The sequence below is a fragment of the Hylobates moloch genome, unplaced genomic scaffold (assembly GCF_009828535.3).
Source record: "Hylobates moloch isolate HMO894 unplaced genomic scaffold, HMol_V3 SCAFFOLD_13, whole genome shotgun sequence".
NCBI lineage: Eukaryota > Metazoa > Chordata > Mammalia > Primates > Hylobatidae > Hylobates > Hylobates moloch.
In genome coordinates this window covers 55,502,759-55,525,729 of record NW_026652288.1, presented here as the reverse complement: position 1 = coordinate 55,525,729, position 22,971 = coordinate 55,502,759, and the positions used below count along the sequence as shown (strand labels likewise).

General features: G+C 35.2%; 1 protein-coding gene across 7 annotated transcripts in view; it reads right to left on the bottom strand.

The window, feature by feature from the left end:
• Positions 1-662: 662 nt before the first annotated feature.
• CNTN1 (contactin 1) overlaps positions 663-22,971 on the bottom strand; it is a 402,152-nt gene continuing 379,843 nt past the window's right edge. For 5 of the 7 annotated variants that reach the window (XM_032173711.2, XM_032173712.2, XM_032173709.2 and 2 more), the window contains 3 exons: positions 19,000-19,055; positions 17,259-17,345; positions 663-5,165 (listed from right to left, as the gene is read on the bottom strand). In XM_032173711.2, the coding sequence (XP_032029602.1) occupies positions 4,938-5,165; positions 17,259-17,345; positions 19,000-19,055 (371 nt within the window). In that variant the 3' untranslated portion in view covers positions 663-4,937. Of the gene's footprint in view, positions 5,166-17,258; positions 17,346-18,999; positions 19,056-22,971 lie in introns of those variants that run through there. The other 2 variants (XM_032173714.2, XM_058426362.1) reach the window with 2 other exon arrangements.

The window sequence follows — 22,971 nt, the reverse complement described above, 5'->3', positions numbered from 1 at the left end:
CCCCGGATTCCTTCCACAAAAAGATAGCCTGCCAGAGATGCAGAATCCACTGATGAAAAGAAACCCTGAGAACATTACTAAAGCCGTTATTCCATCTTAGAGACTACATTATTTGAGCCAATAGACTCTCTTTATTTTTCTTAAAGCTATTGGAGTTGACCGTCTGTCATTTGCAACTAAAAGAATTCTGAACAATGGAGAAGTATTATCCCTATTTTACAGAAGAGGAAACTACACCTCAGAATGTCACATTTCTTGTCCAAGATCTTACAGGTAATAACAGGTAGCATTAAAATATTATCACAGATCTGTCCAATGGTCATGATCTTTCCAAAATTTCATTTTTTAAAAAGTTGTTTTAACTTACATACTGTAAAGCTCACCCTTTTGATGGGCGATTTTGTGAGTTTTGACAAAGGCATAGATTTGAGTCACCACAACCAGTTCTGCAACCTCTAAGAGTTCCCTCATGCTGCTTCTGTGCAGTCAGACCCTCCACCTCCTCTCAACTCCTTGCAACCACTAGCATTCTGACTGTTCCAGAATGTTCTATAAATGGCATCACACAGCATTTTGAATCTGGCTTCTTTTCAATTAGCATAATGCATTTGAGTTTCATCCATATTGTTGTAATTATCAACATAAATGCTTTCTGAAAAGATACTTAGAGCAGCATTTCAGTCATATCCACATTAGTGTGAGTGATGCATATCAGGTTTTAAAAAGAGGAAATGAGAACTACTAGGTTGAGACAAAATATATGTCCACTCAGTACCTGTGAATGTGACCTTTTTTAGAAATAGGGTGTTTGCATATGTAATTAAATTGAGGTCATGCTGGATATTAAGGTGGTCCATAATCCAGCAACTGGTGTCCTGATAAAAGAGAGAAATGTGGACACCAAGACACACAGGGAATATGCCATATGACAAGAGGTAGAGATTAGAGTGTTGCAGCTGCAAGCCAAGGAATACCAAGCACTGCCTGCAACCATGAAAAGCTACGAGAGAGGGGTGTGGAACAGATTCTCCCTCAGAGTCTCCAGAAGGCAGGCTGACACCTTCATTTTAGACTTATAGCTCCAAGAACTGTGAGAAAATATGTTGTAAGCCCCTTGGTTTGTGGTAATTTTTACTGCAGTTCTGGGAAACAAATGCAAGAAAAGATTAAGATATTTGGCTTTGCTTTCAAGGCAGCATGTGTCAAAGAAAATGATACTGAATGAAAAAGGATTAACTTCATGATTGTGCTTCAAGATGAGCCTGACTGAATTCTAGAGCAAAATTAGTAATGGCGTTGTAGGAACTGATATAATTACCCCAGGTAGCAGACTTATTTCTAGTAACGGAAAAGTGAAACTCGGTTTTAAAATAGGATGAGCAATGGTGAAATCTATAAACTAGTTTACAGGTCAATTCATTCAAAGTCATCATGTGTCTGTTCTGAAGAAACAAATATTGAAGTTTGGGGGAGGCTTTCATCATTTTTTTTATTAGCAACCTCCAGAAGATGATAGACTCAGGAAATTAAGTATTAACATTTAATTCATTTTCCAAGTATCATGAAGGAAAAAGAAAAAGTCAACATTTCTTTAGAGAAGAAATCTTATGAGGTGCATTTTTGTCTGCAGTCTAGATACAAACAAGGTAGGGGATATTTCTGCCAGACAAAAAGTGTATTGTATTTTGATATTAAGATGTAGAACAAAAGATAAGAATAATTATAAACAAATCAGCATTTTAAGCAAGCAAAGCTTATGGATTCTTTTTTTTTTCTTAAGAGATACTAAGTTATGTAGACACGCTATTGAAATATATTCTTCTTTCAGTTGACACTATCAGTTAATCTAGCCTGCAGTGATCACGAAAACCTCAAACTCAACTCCCTATCAGGTAGTACTGAACATTCCCTCCAAAATATAGCTCACTACCCAGATTCTGATTTGGTAAATCTGGACGGGGGTCCAGGGAATTCATTTTAATTTTTTCTAATTCTCCAGGTGATCCTGATGGGCAACCAGGTTTGAGAATCATTAACATGGAACGCATTCTCACAGAGAGAAGCTTTGATCTTCCAAAGCCTGGAGAATCTGAGCTGAGGTCAGTTGAAGGTCAAATACCAAATACAAAATATTAGAAGGGAAGTAATCTAATACTTAAGGTCTAGAAACAGAGACAACGTCCAAAAAGGAAAACCAGAATCCAGTGTGAATCAAGCTTCATGAAACAGGAAGGGAGATGAGAATTCCAATGCAAAACCACGATCAGAACACAGAGAAAATGGGAAGGCAGAATACAGGCAGCCGTGGGATGCAGTTTTCTGGGCTCAGCCTGTCTCGGGACTCAGAAGCTTTACCTGTAGCAGACTTCTCCTATAGATTCATGCCATTATGCAGATACCTCTATTCCAGGCTCAGCTCATTCAGGGTTAAAAAGTCTCATTTTCCTAGCATCTAGCAGTTTGCTTTAGTGTTTCACTTTACATTGAATGATATTCACTGACATCTTCATGGGTTGAAGTTATTTACCAGGTGATCTTATTTCAATGTAATAATGACTCCGTGTGTGTTTCTATGTGTGTACTTTTTGTAGTACTTCAAATACTGAACTGTTGCTTAACCAGAATATTTATTCTCTGCTATCGAACTTGTAATGAAAACCTTCTAAAAATAAATTTAAACGAGGTAAATTGAAAGGACAGTTGTTCTTTCTTGGGTAACATAAGACATTTATTACTTTATACTAATTTTTTTCATTCATAAAAAGGACAAAGCACAGTCCTATACTACTCCATTGAAAAAATGATAAAAAATAACTAAAAAATCAATTCAATATTTATCAGTATCAAATAAAACTACTATCACCTTTCCTGAAATACAAAGAAACAACAGATGTATCTATACCTATATAAAGTTTAATTCAGAATCTTGCGTCTTAAAGCAGATGATTATTAGTTAACTTGACAACAGTTTAAAACTGGTGGTCCCAGTTAAATCTGTACAACTGTATGAGAAAATGAAAAGCTTGAGTTATCAGTGTACGAGAGATTTTAAACTACTTTATCTCTGTCAGAAATTCAAAATTAAACAACCTCCAAAGTCTGTTTTTCTCTTACCTTTCAGAACCATTTCATGCAAAATCTAACCAGTTTTGCTCGTTATTATCATATATTAGAAAATAAAAGGCAAGCATGCATTTGGCAAAAGATTTAGTTGTTGATTATATAAAAATGCCCAACATGGGTCACATTGCAAAAGTAAAACCTCAAAGTGTAACAATGAAAACACAAACATTTGTACAGAAGGTATACAGAGTATTCGTTTCCCTAAAGTATGAAGACATTTTGTTTCTTTTTCAAATACTTAAATATTTTATGAAATCTGGCAATGATCTTAAGACTGTTGACATACTTCCACTGGGAAATCATCCATTTCACTTATTTTTAAAAGTTTCATTTTATAACAAAGAGTTAAATGTAAACTAATGAAATATTTATTGATATTTTCATAATGAAGGCTCTAAACATTTACACATCGATATATAGTACAAAAATTATACAAATTAAAGAAAGGGGGTAAAGTCGGTAAAGTAGTAATAGATCTGTTTTGCTTCCTGTAAATATTTTTTACGAACCTATATGGTGTCCTTTCTAAAAAGATAAACTCTAATTAGCTAGCAAGTTTGTGCTAATAAAATAGGATTATACCTCTTGAAGCATCCAACATTGCACTATTTCACGAGCCAGCTAATTCTTTATTACTCGATTTCTTTTACATCCACACTCAAACACATTTCCATGCACACCATGGAGAATGAAGAAATGTGCATATTCCTTTTCACAACTTATAAAAACCCAAAGCACCAACACTTGGGAGACACCATCGGAAAGACATATTATTTGCCTCCTCCTGGCCTTCCAGTTTTGCATACTTTTCAAAGTACCATTAGCAATATATTGATTTGGTATTTTTAGCCAGTTTTCAGTATTGCATTGAAGTGGGAAATGAGCTTAAAACTAATTATTATTACTATTATTATTATTATTTTTACAAAATGGAATATGGTAGCTTTTTCAACCTACAGGTGACTTTTTGATCTGACATCTGCAATAAAGAAACGTAATACTTAGGAATGAAGCAGAAAAACCAAGATACTAGTAATTGTGATATTCACTTAACTGTCACTTATTCCTAACCATGTAAAGACTGTCACATCTCAATAAAAAAGGAAGCACTCTACTTTTCAAAATTTGTCACTCCACATATGAACAAATATAGCAATATTATGATACTCTAGATAAGAGCTGTGATTTTTGAGATTTGAAATTGATAAGAAAAGCATAAAATAACTTCAGAGTAGAATATAAAAGTAAAAAAAAATCTTTATATGGTATGTTAACTTTACTATTAAAAAACTGATTCTGAAAATCAAATATTTAGAAAATTATTTACTTTGAAAATAAAAATACTGATAGTAAGTTCTAGAATTTGGTTTTCAATAGTCAAAATCTTTCAATTCATGATTTGATACTGGGATTTCTGACAAAATATTTGTTACACTCTATTGTCTTTTCAAGAAAACTCAAGATGTCATGAATGATAGGGGCCATTCAATAATATGCAGTACCCAAAACAGTGAGGAAAGTACAAGAGACTGTATTACTCTTACATTTACCACATACAATCAACATTTCAATCTCTATTATATTTCACAACTTGTTATTAAATTTAAAGCACCTGTATATGGTGATTTGACTTTCACTCTACAGCCTATAGTATTGAATTGAACACTGTAACTTGTCCCATTGGGTTAAATCATGCAACTGTCACAGAATCAGGTTAAGTGGTTTATAAGGCATATTGGAACGAGTTAAAAATCATTTATATCCATTTAAAAGTTTATTCTTTTGGATGAAGTGGTTCCTGAATGCCTCAGTCATCATGTGTGTTGTAAATCAGTTGAATAGTTTGTTAAAGTATAATTTATTTGGCTTAGGATGGAGCCGCAGAAATTGGAAGGAATTGTGGTCATCCCAGGGTTGAAGGGTGTCTTCTGAACTGGGATGGGAACAGCAGCTGTCACAACACATTCAGAATTCCAAGTAGACAAGGATGCCAAAGGCAGGCAGCAGTAAGCCGAGAAGACTTGGCGATAGGGTGGGTGCACCTGCAAGGTAAACCAAAAGTGTGCATATTATTTCATTGATACACGTCACTATTGCTCATTTAGTCTGCTTCGGCTAAGGCAAGATTGCATAGCCCCGGAAAACAAATGGGTCCTTTTACAAAACAGAGTCTCTTATTCTTACATGATTTAAGAAAAACAAAGGCTTTTGATCAAAGATTTTCTGTGTGAGACCATGTGAACTGTTTATACAACATGATTAAATTAATCATTTAAAATAATATGATCACAAATGTGTACGCTGTCCCTATGATCCAGCAGTCCCAAATTCCTACCAGAAGGCAAAATGTCAAGAAACATATATACATGCATTAAAAAAGTAAGCTTTAAAAAGTAAGATAAAGAGATACAGTAAAAATACTAATAATTTTTCCTGAGATAATGACGACATAGGTATGCTAGGTAGATCTTGCATAACTTCACATCCCAATGGTTTTAAGACATTTATACATTTATACAGAATGACTTAAGTAATGTATTTCTGATAATATTAATCTCATTCAATTTTTATCTAAAGAACAATTGCCCTGAGATATTATACTGTGAGTTAAAAATTGAAATGATGTATTATAATATGCTATGGACTTATTTTACATCTTGGGTGACACTTAGAAGGGCTACTCCTGTAGTCAAGTAAGTTTATGGGTCCATGTCCTGCTGACTTGAGAATTTTTGAGAAACTGTTGTAAAGTAGGACCAAAAAGTCATACTCTTTCTTCCCAATGTCCACAACTATTAGGCACTATCTTCTTTTTAAATAAATAAATTATTATTTTTTAAGAGACGGGGTCTTGTTCTATTGCTCAGGCTAGAGTGCAGTGGTTCAGTCATAGCTGACTGCAGCCTTAAACTCCTGGGCCCATGTGATCCTCCTGCCTCAGCCTCCCAAAGTGCTTGGATTACAGGCATGAGCCACCATGCCTGGCTGGCACTATCTTCAATGAATATGCTGCTAGAATGAGTGAAGACCTAAAAAATTTAGTCAATGGCTTACAAATGTAATAGTTTTTGTTAATTTTTGGAAGTTTATTCTCTAAATTTGAAACCACCAAATAAATTATTATTATCTATCATATTAAAAGTCACCATAAACAGCTCATTCTTTGGCATGGTCCTTTTATATTCAGTGAGATTTAGTGCATTTCTCCTGAATCTCTGGTCATTAAAAGCACATTCATGTTCCCTATAAGGTGGAAGATAATAGCGTCTGTCTGCTTGCTTGTCTTCAACATTGCCCTGCTGCCTGGAAACATAAGAGGGAAAGCTTTATCAGATACAGATAAAGTAGTTCTTAGAAATGAGCAGGAAAGTGAGGGTCAAAAAGTGAGGGCAGATAACAAGGGCAATATAAACAGCCCTCAAGTAGCAGAGCTCCTAAGGACACTATCAATAACAATGGTAAACTTATCATTACTATGAGAGATGCTACTTACTGCCCTGCAGCCAGCTACAAGACTATGTTGGCTCATTATGTCGATTATCACATGACTACAACAACCTACCATGGTAGGTCTTTTTACCCCAGTTTTATATATTTTGTAACTGAGTCAGGTAAAATGACTTGCTCAAGTCCAATAGGCACTAGATGGCAGAGACGGGATTAGAATTCAGATTTGTCCAGCTGCAAAGGCCATGCACTTTTGACCTCTCTGCCGTGTTTTTGCAGATAACTTTAGCAAGGGACCAGTTTTAGAAATGCAGAAGGACGCTGCGCTCTGCACTTAATGTGTCAAGGCAAGGGCACAGAAGGAAAATAATAAATGTCATATGGAAAACAGCTAACACATAAACTGTTTCAAAGAGTTCTTTGTATTCTTGTAATTTTTTTTACCTTCTACTTTTCTACATATTTTTTAAAATATGCCACAGACCACACATTATTTTATTCTGATAAGATGCCCAATAATAAACCTCAATCACACAGTAAAACCTTTAAACTTCAACGTTTGACCCAGTGTAAATGATCTGCCCTGAAGCCTTTTTTGTCTGAGGATGACTGCAGGGTCTCCACAATGCTCTCTCTTTTGACCACAAATTACATCTGTGATGGGGACACGTTTATGTACTTGCCTGAATATGTGGGTTGGCAAAGTACAAACTGTGGCTGCTCAAAAGAAATTTAGTGAATTGTGGATACCATCTTGATGTTTTGGTATTAGTATGAAAACCAAATACAATTTCATAATTTGTGGCTTTGACATCAGGATATTTGAAATAAACTCTACATGTTTACGTGTGTTATATTTAATTTCTCTAATGGCTCAAGCTTACATAATTTTGGTCTTCATCTTCACTTCTCTCCCACATTCCAAACAGAAATTAGAGACCGAATTGAAGTACTATTTAATGTCATTTTAAATGACATATATTCTTGAGGAGTTTTTCAATATATGTTGGTTTTGAATCTAACAACATATATATCAGAATACTGCTATCAGTCATAATTCTGGTATTTATATGGTATATAGTAAACACATATTTTGCTTTTCACATAGCTGATGAATGTCAAACCTGAACAAATCATTGATCTTGTGAATAATTTTTCTCTATCAGAAGAAATGTAAAACCAATTTGGAGTACTATATCTCTTCCTTGGGAATTTCCTGTTTTGTTTTTTTTTTTAAATCTAAACTTTGATTTCATACTTCCTTCAGGAAGAATTCCTGCTATAGGGAGAGAGATGCTGAAAACAGAAATTTCAATTAAAACTTGAGCAGTACTGCAGGCTTTCTGATAGGTAGAAAACTACTTATTTTTAATACAAACCTTCTTTCTGATGCTTCAATCTGGACAGTGTGATGCAGCCTCTGTTTCTACTGCTTACCTATTGCTGATGATGCCATAATATTTAGAATTTTCTCTTTGTGGTGTCACATTTTGTGACCACAACTGCTAATATCTCTATATTATGAACAACTTCAAGACAGAGATGATATCCAAATCATATTTTAGCTGTGTTGACTAATATCAAGCCTAGTGCATAGAAAGTACTCAACCTATAATGTTAAATGATTGAGTTATGCCTCCATTGTAGGCCCTGAATTTTTTCTTCATATGGAGCACAGGGGGTCTAAGGAAGAAGATGGTTAGAGGAAACCGCTGTGACCTTCAGTGGGACCCCCTGATATTTCTTTTCATTTTATTCTCTATTGCATAATCTCTCTAACTTCCAGGAACCTGGGCAAAGAAAGGCGTTATACCTTCCTGTGATTACTTTTCCTCAGAAAATAGCTTTTTCCTATTAAAGAGATGGTATTAAAAATTCATAATATAATATCAGAAGGCATTGATTTTACTACTCAGTCCAGGAGTCCTCCAGCTAGTCCTGGTCCAACATTATTTTTTATTTTTCCAAGGTCTATTAATGGCCCTGGCCATACGGAAGAAAGTGTTTTTATTAGATGGTTGATTCCCCACTGCCTAGAGTGTGCCTAATATATATGAGGTGTATTAGGTACACATGAATGGATGTTTGCGTTGAAAATTGTTGAGTTTAATAAAACTCCTGCTGGGACAGCAGCATGTTTGAGAACTGAAAGAGTAAAAACATCCCTACGATTAGAGTGAAAATCAGCTGAGGCAGAAAAATAGCAAAACCTTTATTCAGATTCATATGACAGACATGGATAATGCCAACTGTCAAGTTTACAGGAAACACTACCAAGATCACAGAGCTGCTGTAGAATGCCATCATGACCTCCTCACCGAGTGGATGGTGCTGTTACCAATGATGCCCCAGCTCTGCTCTACTTGTCCCACCTATTAGTGGGAATACCCAATTGCTGGACTGCACTCCCCTCATGACAGCCCCAGCTCTAGTTAATCCCTGCTCCTCCGATTCCCACCTCAGAAGCAGAAACTAATCCAGATCTGACGGCCACTTTATTTCCACCCTCAGAATTCTGCAGCAGGAACTCAAACCTTACATAAGACACTTCTCCTTCGCACTTGCCTGATATTCCATCATTGCTCTGGTGTGTGTTTCCTTGCTACATCCAGTCAATAACTCTTGCTTTTTCAGACTACAGGTTTCTGCTTCATCTTTGGCTATTTAAATTTTAACAGGACAAGCTGGCTAATATGAGTATCAATAAAGCAAGCAATGAGGCCGGGCACAGTGGCTCACACCTGTAATCCCAGCACTTTGGGAGGCTGAGGCGGGTGGATCACGAGGTCAGGAGATCGAGACCATCCTGTCTAACACGGTGAAACCCTGTCTCTACTAAAAATACAAAAAATTAGCCGGGCGTGGTGGCGGGCACCTATAGTCCCAGCTACTCGGGAGGCTGAGGCAGGAGAATGGCATGAACCCGGGAGGCGGAGCTTGTAGTGAGCTGAGATTGCACCACTGCACTGCAGCCCGGGTGACAGAGGGAGACTCCGTCTCAAAAAAATAAATACATAAAAATAAAAAAATAAAGCAAGCAATGAGTGCCTGTCCTGGTCGGAGCCACAAGGGTATATTGGGAACAGTATCACATGGCAGCTAAGAGTCAGATGTTCTGGAAACAGGCAAAGCAAAGTTCTAACTCTACCTCTGCGTTTTACTGGCTGCCTAATCTGGATAATCTTGAGCATGTTCTTTAATCTTTTTAATTAAAAAAAAATTAAATTTTAAACCTTTTTCCTTCAACTGTAAAATAGGGATAATAATATGTCTCATGGCATCTATCTATCTATCTATCTAGAGAGGCAGCATAACCTTTCTTCAGAAGTAATTATATGTGGAAATCCATTATTGAACTGGGTGAAAGGGGGATGCTTTACTCAAAGATGGGTTTACGAGCAGGAAGCCACCAGATTTTTGTCTTCTCTATTTTCATTCTGGCGCCTGTACTTCACCCAACCCCATCACCCCATGGAACATGTGGAACTCTGCTTATCACGGTTTGAAAGCAACTGCTTTATGTAAAGCATTTCAGAAATGCATGATTAATAGATAACTCCCAGTAAATGGTAGCAATTCCTACTACATTTCATGATGTTTATTTCTTGTTCTAGACCTGCACTGTATTTCTGGAAAAGTAGTTGGATAAAATAAAGCAAACAATAGCATAAGCTGGGCATAGTGAGTTTTTCTGTAAGAGTCTAGCTTCCAGCTCCGGTGTTTGTGTAGCACGGTAGTCAGGGATCTTTGGTTTGAAGAAACAGAACCCCAAACTAACAGCTGATGTTGTACTGGCCTGAGGGACAGCTGGAGCAGATAATTGAATACCTGCGTCTTCCAAGTCTCTGGCTTTCACCTCTTGTTCTTTTACAATTTGCCTCACATTTTTGTTTGTTTGTTTGTTTCGTTTTGTTTTTTTGAGACGGAGTCTCAGTCACCCAGCCCGGAGTGCAGTGGCGCGATCTCGGCTCGCTGCAAGCTCTGCCTCCCGGGTTCACGCCATTCTCCTGCCTCAGCCTCTCCGAGTAGCTGGGACTACAGGCGCCCGCCACCACGCCCGGCTAATTTTTTGTATTTTTAGTAGAGACGGGGTTTCACCGTGGTCTCGATCTCCTGACCTCGTGATCTGCCCACCTTGGCCTCCCAAAGTGCTGGGATTACAGGCGTGAGCCACTGCGCCCGGCGTTTTGCCTCACATTCTCAGACTGACTTCTCTCAAGAGAGATACGAGCTCCTAGCTCACATCACGTATTCTTAAGAGCAAACAGACTGGGCTGTCTTTTTACCCCAACACTAATGAAAACTTCTTAAGGAAAGGCTCTGCTTTGCAAACATCAGATCACACACCTATCCCCAGACCAATAACTGTGGCTGAGTTAGTAGCTTCTTTGATTGAACTAGCTTGGAGAAGGTTTGCATCCCCCAACCAATCACTCTGGCCAAGGAGGCAGGGCCATGTAAGAAGAAGGTAGCTTTCATTCTTATCTCAGGAGAAAGAGTACTTTCCCCAGTGAAAGGGCTGCGTGCAACCAGGAGCAAAAGAGTTCTGGGGCAAAAATGAGACTACTCTCATCTAAAAAGTGCAAGTAAGTGCATGTTGAGAATCAACAAAGCAACAGAGGATAATCAGTATCTCCCAAACTTGTTGACCACGGTAATCTTTCTATCAAGGACCATCACACAGGAATTATATTCTGCCCACAGCTGTGGAAAAGTATGTTTTCTGGTAAATTTGTGGTAATTGGAAAAACGTGTTTCAGGACTTTGCTCACCTGTATCATTTAAAACCTCTCTAATTTGCCTTTCACAGCTTTTAGCTGTTTTCCCAAGTGCTTGAGGCTAATCAACACAAGAAAAGCCAAGTGCTCTGTTTAGCTACTGAAGACAACACTTTCAGTGAACTTGTCAAGAGTACTGGATCCATTTTATGAGTAACCACTGGGACGCAGTCAAGGTAGGTGCAGCCTTCGAATTTTTCAGCATTTTTTATCTTATTTATTTGTACAGAAAGGCCTAGTGTGAGTTTGCCACTTTGCAAATTTAGTCACTCATAAGAATTTGTCTGAAAAAATGGTAAATTTGTGGTGATGAGCTTTGTTTTGGACTTAGTCTAACCAGTTGGGAATTTTCTGGGATTCTTTTACTGGTGGTGTTCCATTCTGCAAATTACTGAATTATGTTTGTTTCTCCATGGGACTGCTGTCAGAACTAGGTTAGGAAATCAATTTGGTATTTATTTTATTAAATTTTGTGGCAGAAATGTATAAAAACAAACATTAAAAGAAGCAGAGGTATGTTTTACTTTGAGACACTGAAATCTAACTTATTGTATGGTTAATTTTCTGACAATGATAATTTTAAAAAATTCATGCAGTCCCATTTACTTCCATGAATTAAAACTTGGTCAATGTGAAGCTATCGAGGTAAAAACGAATGTTTTAAATGTATTCACTGAGATTTTATGAAATGTCTGAAACAAAGGAATCTTTGAATTATTATTGCTTGATTCATTTTTGGCATTTCTGTCTCATCTTTGTCTCGTTCTCCTTGCACATTTTCTCTTGCGTAATTTTTTTCTTTCCAGGTTTCCATCCTGTCTAAATGTTATCAACAATGCAAGTATAGACTAGAGCTGAGATGTAAAACTTACAAATCTGTAAGGTAGAAAAATTGTACTTGCCTGGAAACTAGCATACAATTTTCAGTAAAACTGCTGTAATTCAGTGAGGTTACTGTTAACATTTTCTTTGAACTATATATCAAAATTGTTATTTTTATGAATGGTCTAATGTTAAGAATTAAAGGAGGTGTCTTTTTAGAAAGTTAGCTGAATTAGCTTCAAACCAGTTTCTTGGGGAAAATGCTAATGTAATTTTCAATTTTAGATTATTATAAGCATTAACTTCATGACTTTGACAAAATAAAGTAATGGATAGTCACACTAATTGGTTTTAAGAGTTTCTAAAGAAGAGACCCAAAGAGAAATCAGAAAATAAAATGGGTTTGATCTTTGAGGTTCAGCAGAATTTTTGCACATTTGATGATTTTTGGTTTTTCCCTAAAATATCTATTTTATGGTATTGTCTGTGTATCAGCTTGCTTATTTTGCTTTTGATGATTTTATCTCCCTTTGCCTACTTGAGATAGCAACACACAAATACTAAGCTAGGTAGAGAAGAAAAAAGACAGCTTAAGACCTACTTCCAGTTCTGTCAATAGCTAGTTATATAACTTTAGCAACAGAGAATATTTGGGCTCAAGACATGGTTCTGATGTTTCTGTGATCTTTGGCTGTTTTACTTCTCAAGGATGTGGATTTTCCTTCTGTAAAATCATAGGGTTCAATGTTACAAGTTTTAAGGTTCCTACTACAGCCCTGAGTCTGTAATTCTAGGCAAACCATAATATATTTGAGAATATCAAGCATTGAGCCATAAAATTTACAAACATATTTGTTACATTTTCTCTTATTTATGCTAATCAAAGTTGATATTAGTTTATAAATATACATTAAGTGCTTGATCATCTAAGTGTAGTGGCTTCGGTGGGTTTTTCCATCCAGTGAAGCCCACTAATCTTTCTGCTCCTATTTGTTTGGCAATTGTGAATCCAAACCCACATGTCAAGCAAAATAGATCTTTGTTTGTTTGGCAGAGGTACATGGTTTTCTGGCAGCTTATCCTGGCAGTTGTTATTTGTTCCTTACTGTTGACTCTGGCCCTTTCCCTGTCAGAAAACACCAGATCACCAGGATGCATTTCCTCTTTGAGAAAGGAGTGAGCATTTCCAATAGAGTGATGACCAATTGATTTGCTGGGAAATATAAAAGCAACTTCTAGCTGCCTCCTGGCCAATAAGCACATGCTCAACAAGCCCAATTTTGATATTTTTGGGCAAGGTGAGACCATAATTATGAGGACTTTTAAAACTGGCTTACCTACATCTTTAGAAATGCAAGGTGACAGTTACACAAAAGCATGAGACTTGAAGTGAGACAATTCTATCTGCATACTGTTACCACTCACTTGAGTGTGTGGCCTCTCAGAAGGTCTTAGTCTAGCCAGTTGGGAATTTTCTGGGATTCTTTTACTGGTGGTGTTCCATTCTGCAAATTACTGAATTATGTTTGTTTCTCCATGGGACTGCTGTCAGAACTAGGTGAGGAAATCAATTTGGTATTTATTTTATTAAATTTTGTGGCAGAAATGTATAAAAACAAACATTAAAAGAAGCAGAGGTATGTTTTACTTTGAGACACTGAAATCTAACTTATTGTATGGTTAATTTTCTGACAATGATAATTTTAAAAAATTCATGCAGTCCCATTTACTTCCATGAATTAACACTTGGTCAATGTGAAGCTATCGAGATAAAAACGAATGTTTTAAAGTATTAACTGAGATTTTATGCAATGTCTGAAACAAAGGAATCTTTTAATTATTATTTGCTTGATTCATTTTTGGCATTTCTGTCTCATCTTTGTCTCTTTCTCCTTGCACATTTTCTCTTGCATAATTTTTTTCTTTCCAGGTTTCCATCCTGTCTACATGTTATCAACAATGCAAGTATAGACTAGAGCTGAGATGTAAAACTTACAAATCTGTAAGGTAGAAATCTCTCTGTGCTCCATTTACTTATCTGTAAAATTGGGAATCTAATACTTACATAGTGGGGTTAAAATGCAAAGTAAAAACCATCTATTAATTGTGAATTTGCAATATTAAATGTAGTTTATTCATTTAAAAAGATATTTGATTTTTTAGTGAGCATTTAGTGAGAATATACTCAGTCTGGAATAAGACAGAAGAGACCCAGACCGTGGTATCTGGGTTCTGTTCTGTAGAATACACAGCATTATGTATAATGGATTTCATACAAAATATTTTATAAATAACATTCAAGTTTTTAATTTGTGATTAATTAACCAACAACCAGAGCCGGTTTATTAGGTAATCTATGCACTTGGCTTTGGAAATAGCTGTTTGACAGAACGTTCTCACATTTACGGCCCCAACTTTGTGGAATACACTGAGTTATCACCAGGAGTAACTTTTCTCAGCCTCAATCAAAGTTAGAAAGACTGGGAACTTCAAATGCCCATTCCATTTTGCCATACTTATAAAAACAAGTGCTAAATTATTCCTTCCCCTGCCTCTACCTTGCCTTCTCGAAATTAGTTTTTGAGGCAAAGAGACAAGTAGAGCCAGAGAGAAAGTTGGAAAATTTACATGTTCCACTATGCCAAGGTTAATGGTTCCTCTTCAGGGCAAGTCTTGAGGGATCAGCTGAGCACTGTGACTAGGACTTCTTGGACATTTTCAACAGATACATGGCCCTGTGGGTTTATTTACATATAAAGAAAGACTGTCCCTTGCAATCATCCCCCACCACAAAAATTGCTCGTTCTATTGCTTTGTTTCTCTTTTTTGGCGGAGACTGGTTGGTGTTTGTGGGTATTGACAATAAAGAGAAAGAGTGAAACTAACTGGCCATGACAGTCAATTTTCCTTAAAATTATTTCATTTATTCACAAGATTCTGGACAGCCTGATCCATAATATGTCATTAACAAATATCTGTTCAATTTTTTTTTTTTTTTTTTCAGACAAACTCAGTCGCCTGAGTGAGTGCACAGGTGCGATCACAGCTCACCAAAGCCTTTACTTCCCAGGTTCAAGTGATTCTCTCACTTCAGCCTTCTGAGTAGCCGGGATTAGAGGCATGCATGACCATTCCCAGCTAATTTTTTATATTTTTTGTAGATATGGGGTCTCACAATGTTGCCCAGGCTGGTCTGGAACTCCTGGATTCAAGCAATCCTCTCACCTCGACCCCGCAAAGTACTCGGATTACAGGCGCAGGCCATGCACTTGGCCTGTTCAATGGATTTTTTAAATTCTTTTAAACCACTTAGTAAGTGCCTAGTTTGTCTAGGACACATTACAACATTTATTTTACTAAATTCTTGTAAGATACAGTTAAAGTATGTATCATTATTTGTATTTACAGATTAGGGAACTAGGGCTTATATTTACATACCTAAAAGACAGTAAACTTCGGTATTGAACGTAAACCAGAATCCAAGCCCAGTACTATTTCCTCTGCCTCCTGGCTGCTTCATAAACATCTCTAAATATTGCTAGAGAATGCAGTGATGCCACCTTCCTTAATGTAATGAGTTGAGAGCTGAAAATGACTAGAGGTTTCTAAAAGCCTCAATAGCAACGACAGCCAATAATCCCATTCTCTCACTGGTTTCAAATGGTGATGCAGAGACACAACTGCCTTAGAAACTTTCTCAGGATAAAACCGGGGCAAAAAGTTCTGTTGGTCTTCAGTCATCTTTGGCTTTGAGGCTATGACAAATGAGTGATTCACCTGTTTGAGGCTGTATTTTGGTATTTGGTATTAAGATCGGTATTTGGTATTAAGATTGGTATTAAGATTTGGTATTTGGTATTAAGATTTTTCTCCTAGTGTATTGGTATTTGGTATTTGCTATTAAGATTTTTCTTCCTTTTATGACCTTGAACTCATTTGTTTGTTAGACCTTGGGACCTTACTGCATAATTCAATGTCATCCGTCTATCAAAAAGGATTAATTGGTGTCTCTCTGTTTTGCTATATGCACATGAATTTCTTATAAGAAACTGTCCAAATTCATTGAATCACTGAAACTATTAAGAGGATCATAAGCAGCTGAATCTTCTCTTTGTACTTCCACAGCAGAAATAATTTTTCAGCTGTTTTAACAATAGTCTAAAGTGTGTAAGGAGTCACTGGCTAGAATTGGACATTGACTAGTCTAACGAATTCCTAAGAGATTGTTCAGTTTCTCATCCTGAAGATATAAAATAATTTTAATCACTTTGGTTTGTATCTGCACAGAATTTCCTTGGTTCTGTTTATATATTTTTCAGACTTCCTTCTTTTCCGAAAAGGCTCATCCTTAGTCATAGTTTCATGGTGTTAAACCTTGAAATTTTAAGTTCTTTTCAAATTCTTTTTAAGTTAAAAAAATGGGAAAAAAAGATTAACTTTTATCACTTTTGAAGGAGTTTATTTATAAAATCAGAGGAGTAGTTACTTCTTTCTAACCATTTGGAATTCTGGGAAATTCTTTAAGAAACCATTTTGTTTACATTGAACAAATCAAATTCCCACAAGTGAATGGAACTGAAATTCCTTCAATACCAGCATTTCTACCAGTATTGCCAGGCTTCTTTTATTCATTCCATCATACAATTTTTGGTTATTATTGCTTTTCCTCTTTTCAAGACTTGTGTCTTATTATACTCATTTATCTTGACAGTGGAAACAGGGACTTTTAGGTGTTTGTCAATGATGATATGCTATCATGTATGAAGTAATTCATAATGAATTTTCTAGGTATTGAGAGAAATGTTAGGAAAGCTAAAAAGAAGCTTGGGAGCATTGACTCATTTTGGATGTACTATGTCTTACCTGGATTGTTTTATCTCCTGTTCACTTTACCTGTTTTTCCATGTTGGGCTTCTTGCGTTTGTCACAGGACCACTTCTTTCTCCCTCTATACTCCCTATTCCTGCCACTACTCCTATAAAAATTGTCCATCCTCCTGCACTACTTAGTTCAGTTCATGAGGTACCATACACTTAATTATTCATAAGAGAAAATGCAGTCATTTGCAAAGTGCTTTTTCTTCCTCGCCTGTAATATATCAACTTGGGTGCCAAGTCCAGCTGATTTATCTCCAGTATAGCTCTCGAATCTCTCACAACTCTTCACCTCTATTGCCTGTGCATTAGAAGTTTAGGACCTCATCATCTCATGCTTATGTATAAGAAAAGTAAAATATAGAAATAAAAAAAATCACGCCAAAACGCCAGAAAACAAAAAGCAAAGACCACAAACTTAATCTTCTCTCTATTCACAGTCTAAATATAACTTTTACTCCAATCATACCTCTCTACCTTTATTTCTTAATCTTCCATTCCAAATTCACCAAATAAGATTTAAAATCAAGCAATCAGCCCATCTAAACCAATATCCACTAAAGGGCTTAATTCAGAAATATGAACAAAGTCTTATGTTGATATTCCATATTCTGAGAATTACATTGTTAGCTAGCCATAGGTTGATTTTATAATACATATCAAAAAGATTTCACCAAGCTAAATTAGTTGCACATTAAACTTTAACAATCTTTTCCTTGTAAAGGGTCTACTAATGTACATGTGAGATTTTTAAGTGTTATTTAGCACCTTTCTTCCTTTCTGTAGTGATAATGGTCTACTTTAAGTTAAGCCTGTGTTTAGAATATAATCTTGGACCAGGAATACATGGCTGTTTCTTTAGAGGAAATAAAATATTATCTAAATATTTATTTATAATAGCTAAATATTTATAATATTTATAAATAGCCAAATATTTATAATATTTATAAATAGCTAAATATTTATAATATTTATAAATAGCTAAATATTTATAATATAATAAATTATTATCTAAATATGTTATATTTAGATAATACCTTAGTTGGACTATATAATTGGTACTTTAAATATGTTAGTTTTAACTGAATCAGATGAATTTTCCACTTGTACAGATGGAGTCTAGAAGATTAAAAGAAAGTAATCTGAGTTTATTTAATTTTTTCCTCCTCCAAGAATCATGTGGATTCTGTCTGTTTAGATAATGGCAGAGGCTATGTCAGGTCCTCTCCCAAATAGTTAACAAAATTTGGTTTGGAGTTGGAGTGCTAGAAATTTTAGCTGTGCCTGTCTAGCATTCACTATTTATTCTGCAATATAGTAGTTACTTATAGAATGACCTGGGTATTTCTGGGTATCTCTGTTTCTCTTCTCTTGTTGCTATGTCATGTCCCAATATCAGGTTCTTGCTAAAAATTGCCATATGGAACTAATCCCATCCTAACACAGTATACAGATTAAGAGCACATGCTTTAGTGTTAGAACTAAATCATTTGAATTCTGGGTCTTAGCTTAACCAGCTGTATGACTTTGGACAAGTTACATAAACTCTCTGAATTTCAGTGACTTCATCAGCAAAATGGTGATAGTAACATTTAGCTAATTGTGTTATTGTAACAAAGATACAGAGTGCATTGCTATTATAAATAAATATTTCATGATTGGTGGCTCATTGTATTATTATAGCTGGAAAATTATTTTCTAACCTACTTCGTTTGTTGAAAAATGAGTGCCGTTTGTCTGTGGTCTCTGCAGGCCACATTCCAAAGAATTCTGGTAATGGACTCAGGAAAGAAGTATCTGGCCAGGCCCAAACTAAAGGGCATTAGAAGGTATTTAGGATTTAGGGTACCACTTAATCTAAGCTGGGAGGAATCAGGGCTCTTCTGACTACAACTTAACTACTCTGCATCTCCAAGGTTGTGCAAACTCAAAAGAGGATCTAGGTACTGAGGTACCTGTGCTTCTTCAAAGTAAGAGCAAATCCGTGGCTGTAATGTCCCTGTGTGGGAAGCTGAGAGGGAAGAGAGAGGAAGTCACTGCTGAGAAAGGTACATTGACATGATCCAACTTAAAGATGCTGGTTGTTTTAACTAAGCGGGCAGGAACCACCTAAATGTGATTAAAATGTGTGCTTCTGTCCAAGTCATTTTTCTTTCTTTAGGATTGCTTCTCAGTTTTAATATAACAGGAAAAAACTTAACTGCCAAACCTCCATTCATGAATTTCAATTTAATAAGAACCCACTACTTCTGTGGCCAGTACTGGGTGCAGAAATGGCCTTTCTTCTTCTCAAGAGATCTTGGTTGAATGATAGTAAACCACAACTGAGTATGGTGTGGTAGACACAATTGCACTTAGAATGCCAAAGATATGAGGGGAGCAAAAAGGAGGGTACTTCCAGGTGGCAGCAGAAAAGGGGTTTCCTGGAGGAGGAGGCAAATACACTAAGAAAGAAGAGATGGGGCAAAATATATGAATGGGTTTTAGAAACACCCACTGTCATGATGGTAACAAAATATTTACCAAGAAATGCATTGCGAAAAAGGGAGAAGCTAGTGAAAGTTATCCTGGATATTCACAAAAAGTAAACTCTTATTCTAAGCCATTGCTTATAACACTCTAAATTAATGTAAAGTTATAGTTGATCCTCTCAGGTATATTAATTTCCATTTCATTAATTCATAGACCAATCCAAAATAATAAAAAAATTTTCCTTAAAACTTCAACATATTTTATCATTTTCTAGGACATTAATTTTATAGAAAGCAAATACATATTCTATTAGACTATATTTGAAACACAGTTGTGCAAATGTCAGAGAAGTTATTAACCTAGAAGAATCGCCATAACAAAAATATTTGCTACTTGGAATGATGCCTAATCTTTAGTTTTAAAACTTGCAATGTTGGATTTCATCTAATTAAAAATGGCTGAAGATAAACCACAAATGACATACTGTTCATTGACTATGCAGCAGAACTCTGGAGAAAATATGTTAAATGATTGAAACAGTATTTTAAAATTAACACATATAAATGAAAATTCATCAAATTTGCAAAAATATATTGCACGACTTGACATTCTCTAAACCATATAAGTACATTCAAGTACATCTAATAACTAGAGAATGAGTTCTTTAAATGTGACATGGCAACTGATAGTGTAATTTAAAGATATTATTCTATGTGAAGTTCCTTATTCGTGTGCTAGCTTACAGAATGTATTAGTAACTGCTGGAGATAAATAAAATAATTGAGCAACTGCTATTCTCTGTGGTAAGTGCTTTGGTTTATATTATCAATAGGTTAATTATAAAGACAGGAAACTTGTTTATGTTTAAAATGAGGAAAGAATTACCATTTCTCTCTTTGCTAAAGCAGAGACTCTAATCATATTCTCACTGTGATTTTTCATCTTTTGTATAACTAACCTTGCCTCATACATGTTATGTTCCAGGAAAAGTATGTAAGACATTAGGCATTGACAACAGTATCTACTTAATTTGTAGAAAAATTTTTATAGTCAAATATGTTCCCGGAAATATGTATAATACTATGTTTACTATTGCCTGTAATATAGTTGCCTTATTTTGTTCCCAGTATCGATGCTATAACTCCTAGCAAAATTTATTACTAATTTTATCATTCTCAAATTTTAGAAAAATAAATCTTATTCCAGAAAGGATAGTATAGAGACTTTAGGGCACTATATAGTCCTAAATAATCAAGTAGCAATAAGAAAGCATACTCATTTTCACTTTAATTTGAGGATAATATAACTTCTCTTTCTTTGAGGAAAGGGAATTAGCCTCTAAAATTCAGATATAAAATATTTCCTTTTATATTTATTTTCTCTGGCTTATAAAATATTGATTATTGTTTTACAAGTTTCCATGAACACGATTAAGAGCTGGCATACCATATATATTTTTAAAGAATGAAAGAACAAGAAGACAATAGAGTTTTGGGGACTTTTGCCTTAGTGGCACACTGTATTTATTTTAAAAATGGGTAAAAAAGGATTAAAAAATCAGAGTAAGAAAATGCTAAGTTAAATGATTCTTTATTCCTTTAACTGAATCCAAAGTTCAACAAATATAATAAGAAATATGAGCTAGCATTGTATTATTTGTAATGATATTTAAATATATGTTAGTTATTTTAAAATCTGTTAAAGATTAGTTAAAAGTTCTTGATGACGACAGTTTTCAGTCCCAGGAGCAAAAGCAAAAAGAATAACATGTGGCTGCAGAAAGCTACAAAAGATATGTTCAAACATCTAAATCGTCAATATAAAGGGCAAAATAATTAACAAAATTACAAAATAACAAGAGTTTGCAGGAATAAGCAACCTTATAAAGAACTGACACTGCATTATTGGCAAATATATATATATAGACATATATATATATGTCTATATATATCTATGTCTATATATCTATATATATGTCTATATATGTCTATATATGTCTATATATATGTCTATATATATATATATATATACACTTTGTGAAAACATGAAAGAGACACAATCTAAATAAGTTTTATCTGTGAACTACTTTTTCCTCTACATCAAATTCATTTTGGGTATCGTATATCCATGGCAGTGTATTTATATGTTTAGAAGTGTAGTCAGCCATTCGTAGTGACTCTATAAAAAGAAAGAATGTCTTTTTATTTATAAAAACCAAGGCTTTCTAAAAATAAACTCGGACTATATAATGTCACAAAAGCACTTGAGATACTTGGAAGAATGTAAGAATTATGATGACTATATTTTTCAAATATGATGGCATCATTATTTTTTCTACTTCAAATATTTCTCTATCAAATTGGTTTGCTTTATATTTTAGACTTCTGCTTGGAATAAAATATCTATGTAGTCTTAGAATCACACATGCCAGTTCTCTATTTGCTAAGAACACTTATTATACTAAATATATAAGTGCTTTTTAATTCATTTTTCTTCTTGTGCCCATTTTAAGAATTTTCTGTTTGGATTTTATTGGCTCTCACATTTTAGATGCATTCTTTATAACTTTAAATAATATTTCAAGAATTCTTTTTGGCTTAAATTTAATTATAAAGCATATATTGGAAATCTGATTCATGTTTCGTACTTCTTGAGGATACATAAATGTTCTTAAGACATTTACTATTGAAGTCTTCCAGATATTGTAATCCAACAGTATTTATCTAGATAACTTTTTTTGCTGGTTAAATTGAAAAAAACAAATACTGAGTCAAAATGGTTTGCCAGGCTCTTTGGGGGATAAAATATAAATATTTACTTATAAGTTACAGGCTACTTCATTCTAAAAAGGATTTCTGATCGTTTACGAAGATAGATAAAGTATGATAAAGAAAACAAATAAGAAAATTGAGAGGAAAAAAGATAAAGTTAGGAAACATAATACAAAACAAGAGATAATACCAAAATAGAAGCAACATCACCTAAAGCTAGTACAAATATTGCTAATATTTATTGTGTCTACGTTGTTCCAGGCACTTTTTTTTTGTTTTTTTTGTTTTTTTTTTGAGATGGAGTCTCGCTCTGTCACCCAGGCTGGAGTGCAGTGGCGCGATTTTGGCTCACTGCAAACTCCGCCTCCCGGGTTCACGCCATTCTCCCGCCTCAGCCTCTCAGAGTAGCTGGGACTACAGGCGCCCGCCACCACGCCCGGCTAATTTTTTGTATTTTTAGTAGAGACGGGGTTTCACTGTGGTCTCGATCTCCTGACCTCGTGATCCGCTCGCCTCGGCCTCCCAAAGTGCTGGGATTACAACCAGGCACTTTTTAAAGCCACTGAGTATATATTCAGACATTTTAAAGTAAAATATACAATACTTTATATATTTTGCTAGAGACATGTAGCAGATTTGGCTCTGAGCTTTGGCCATGCAGTGCAAACACGGAAATACATCAGC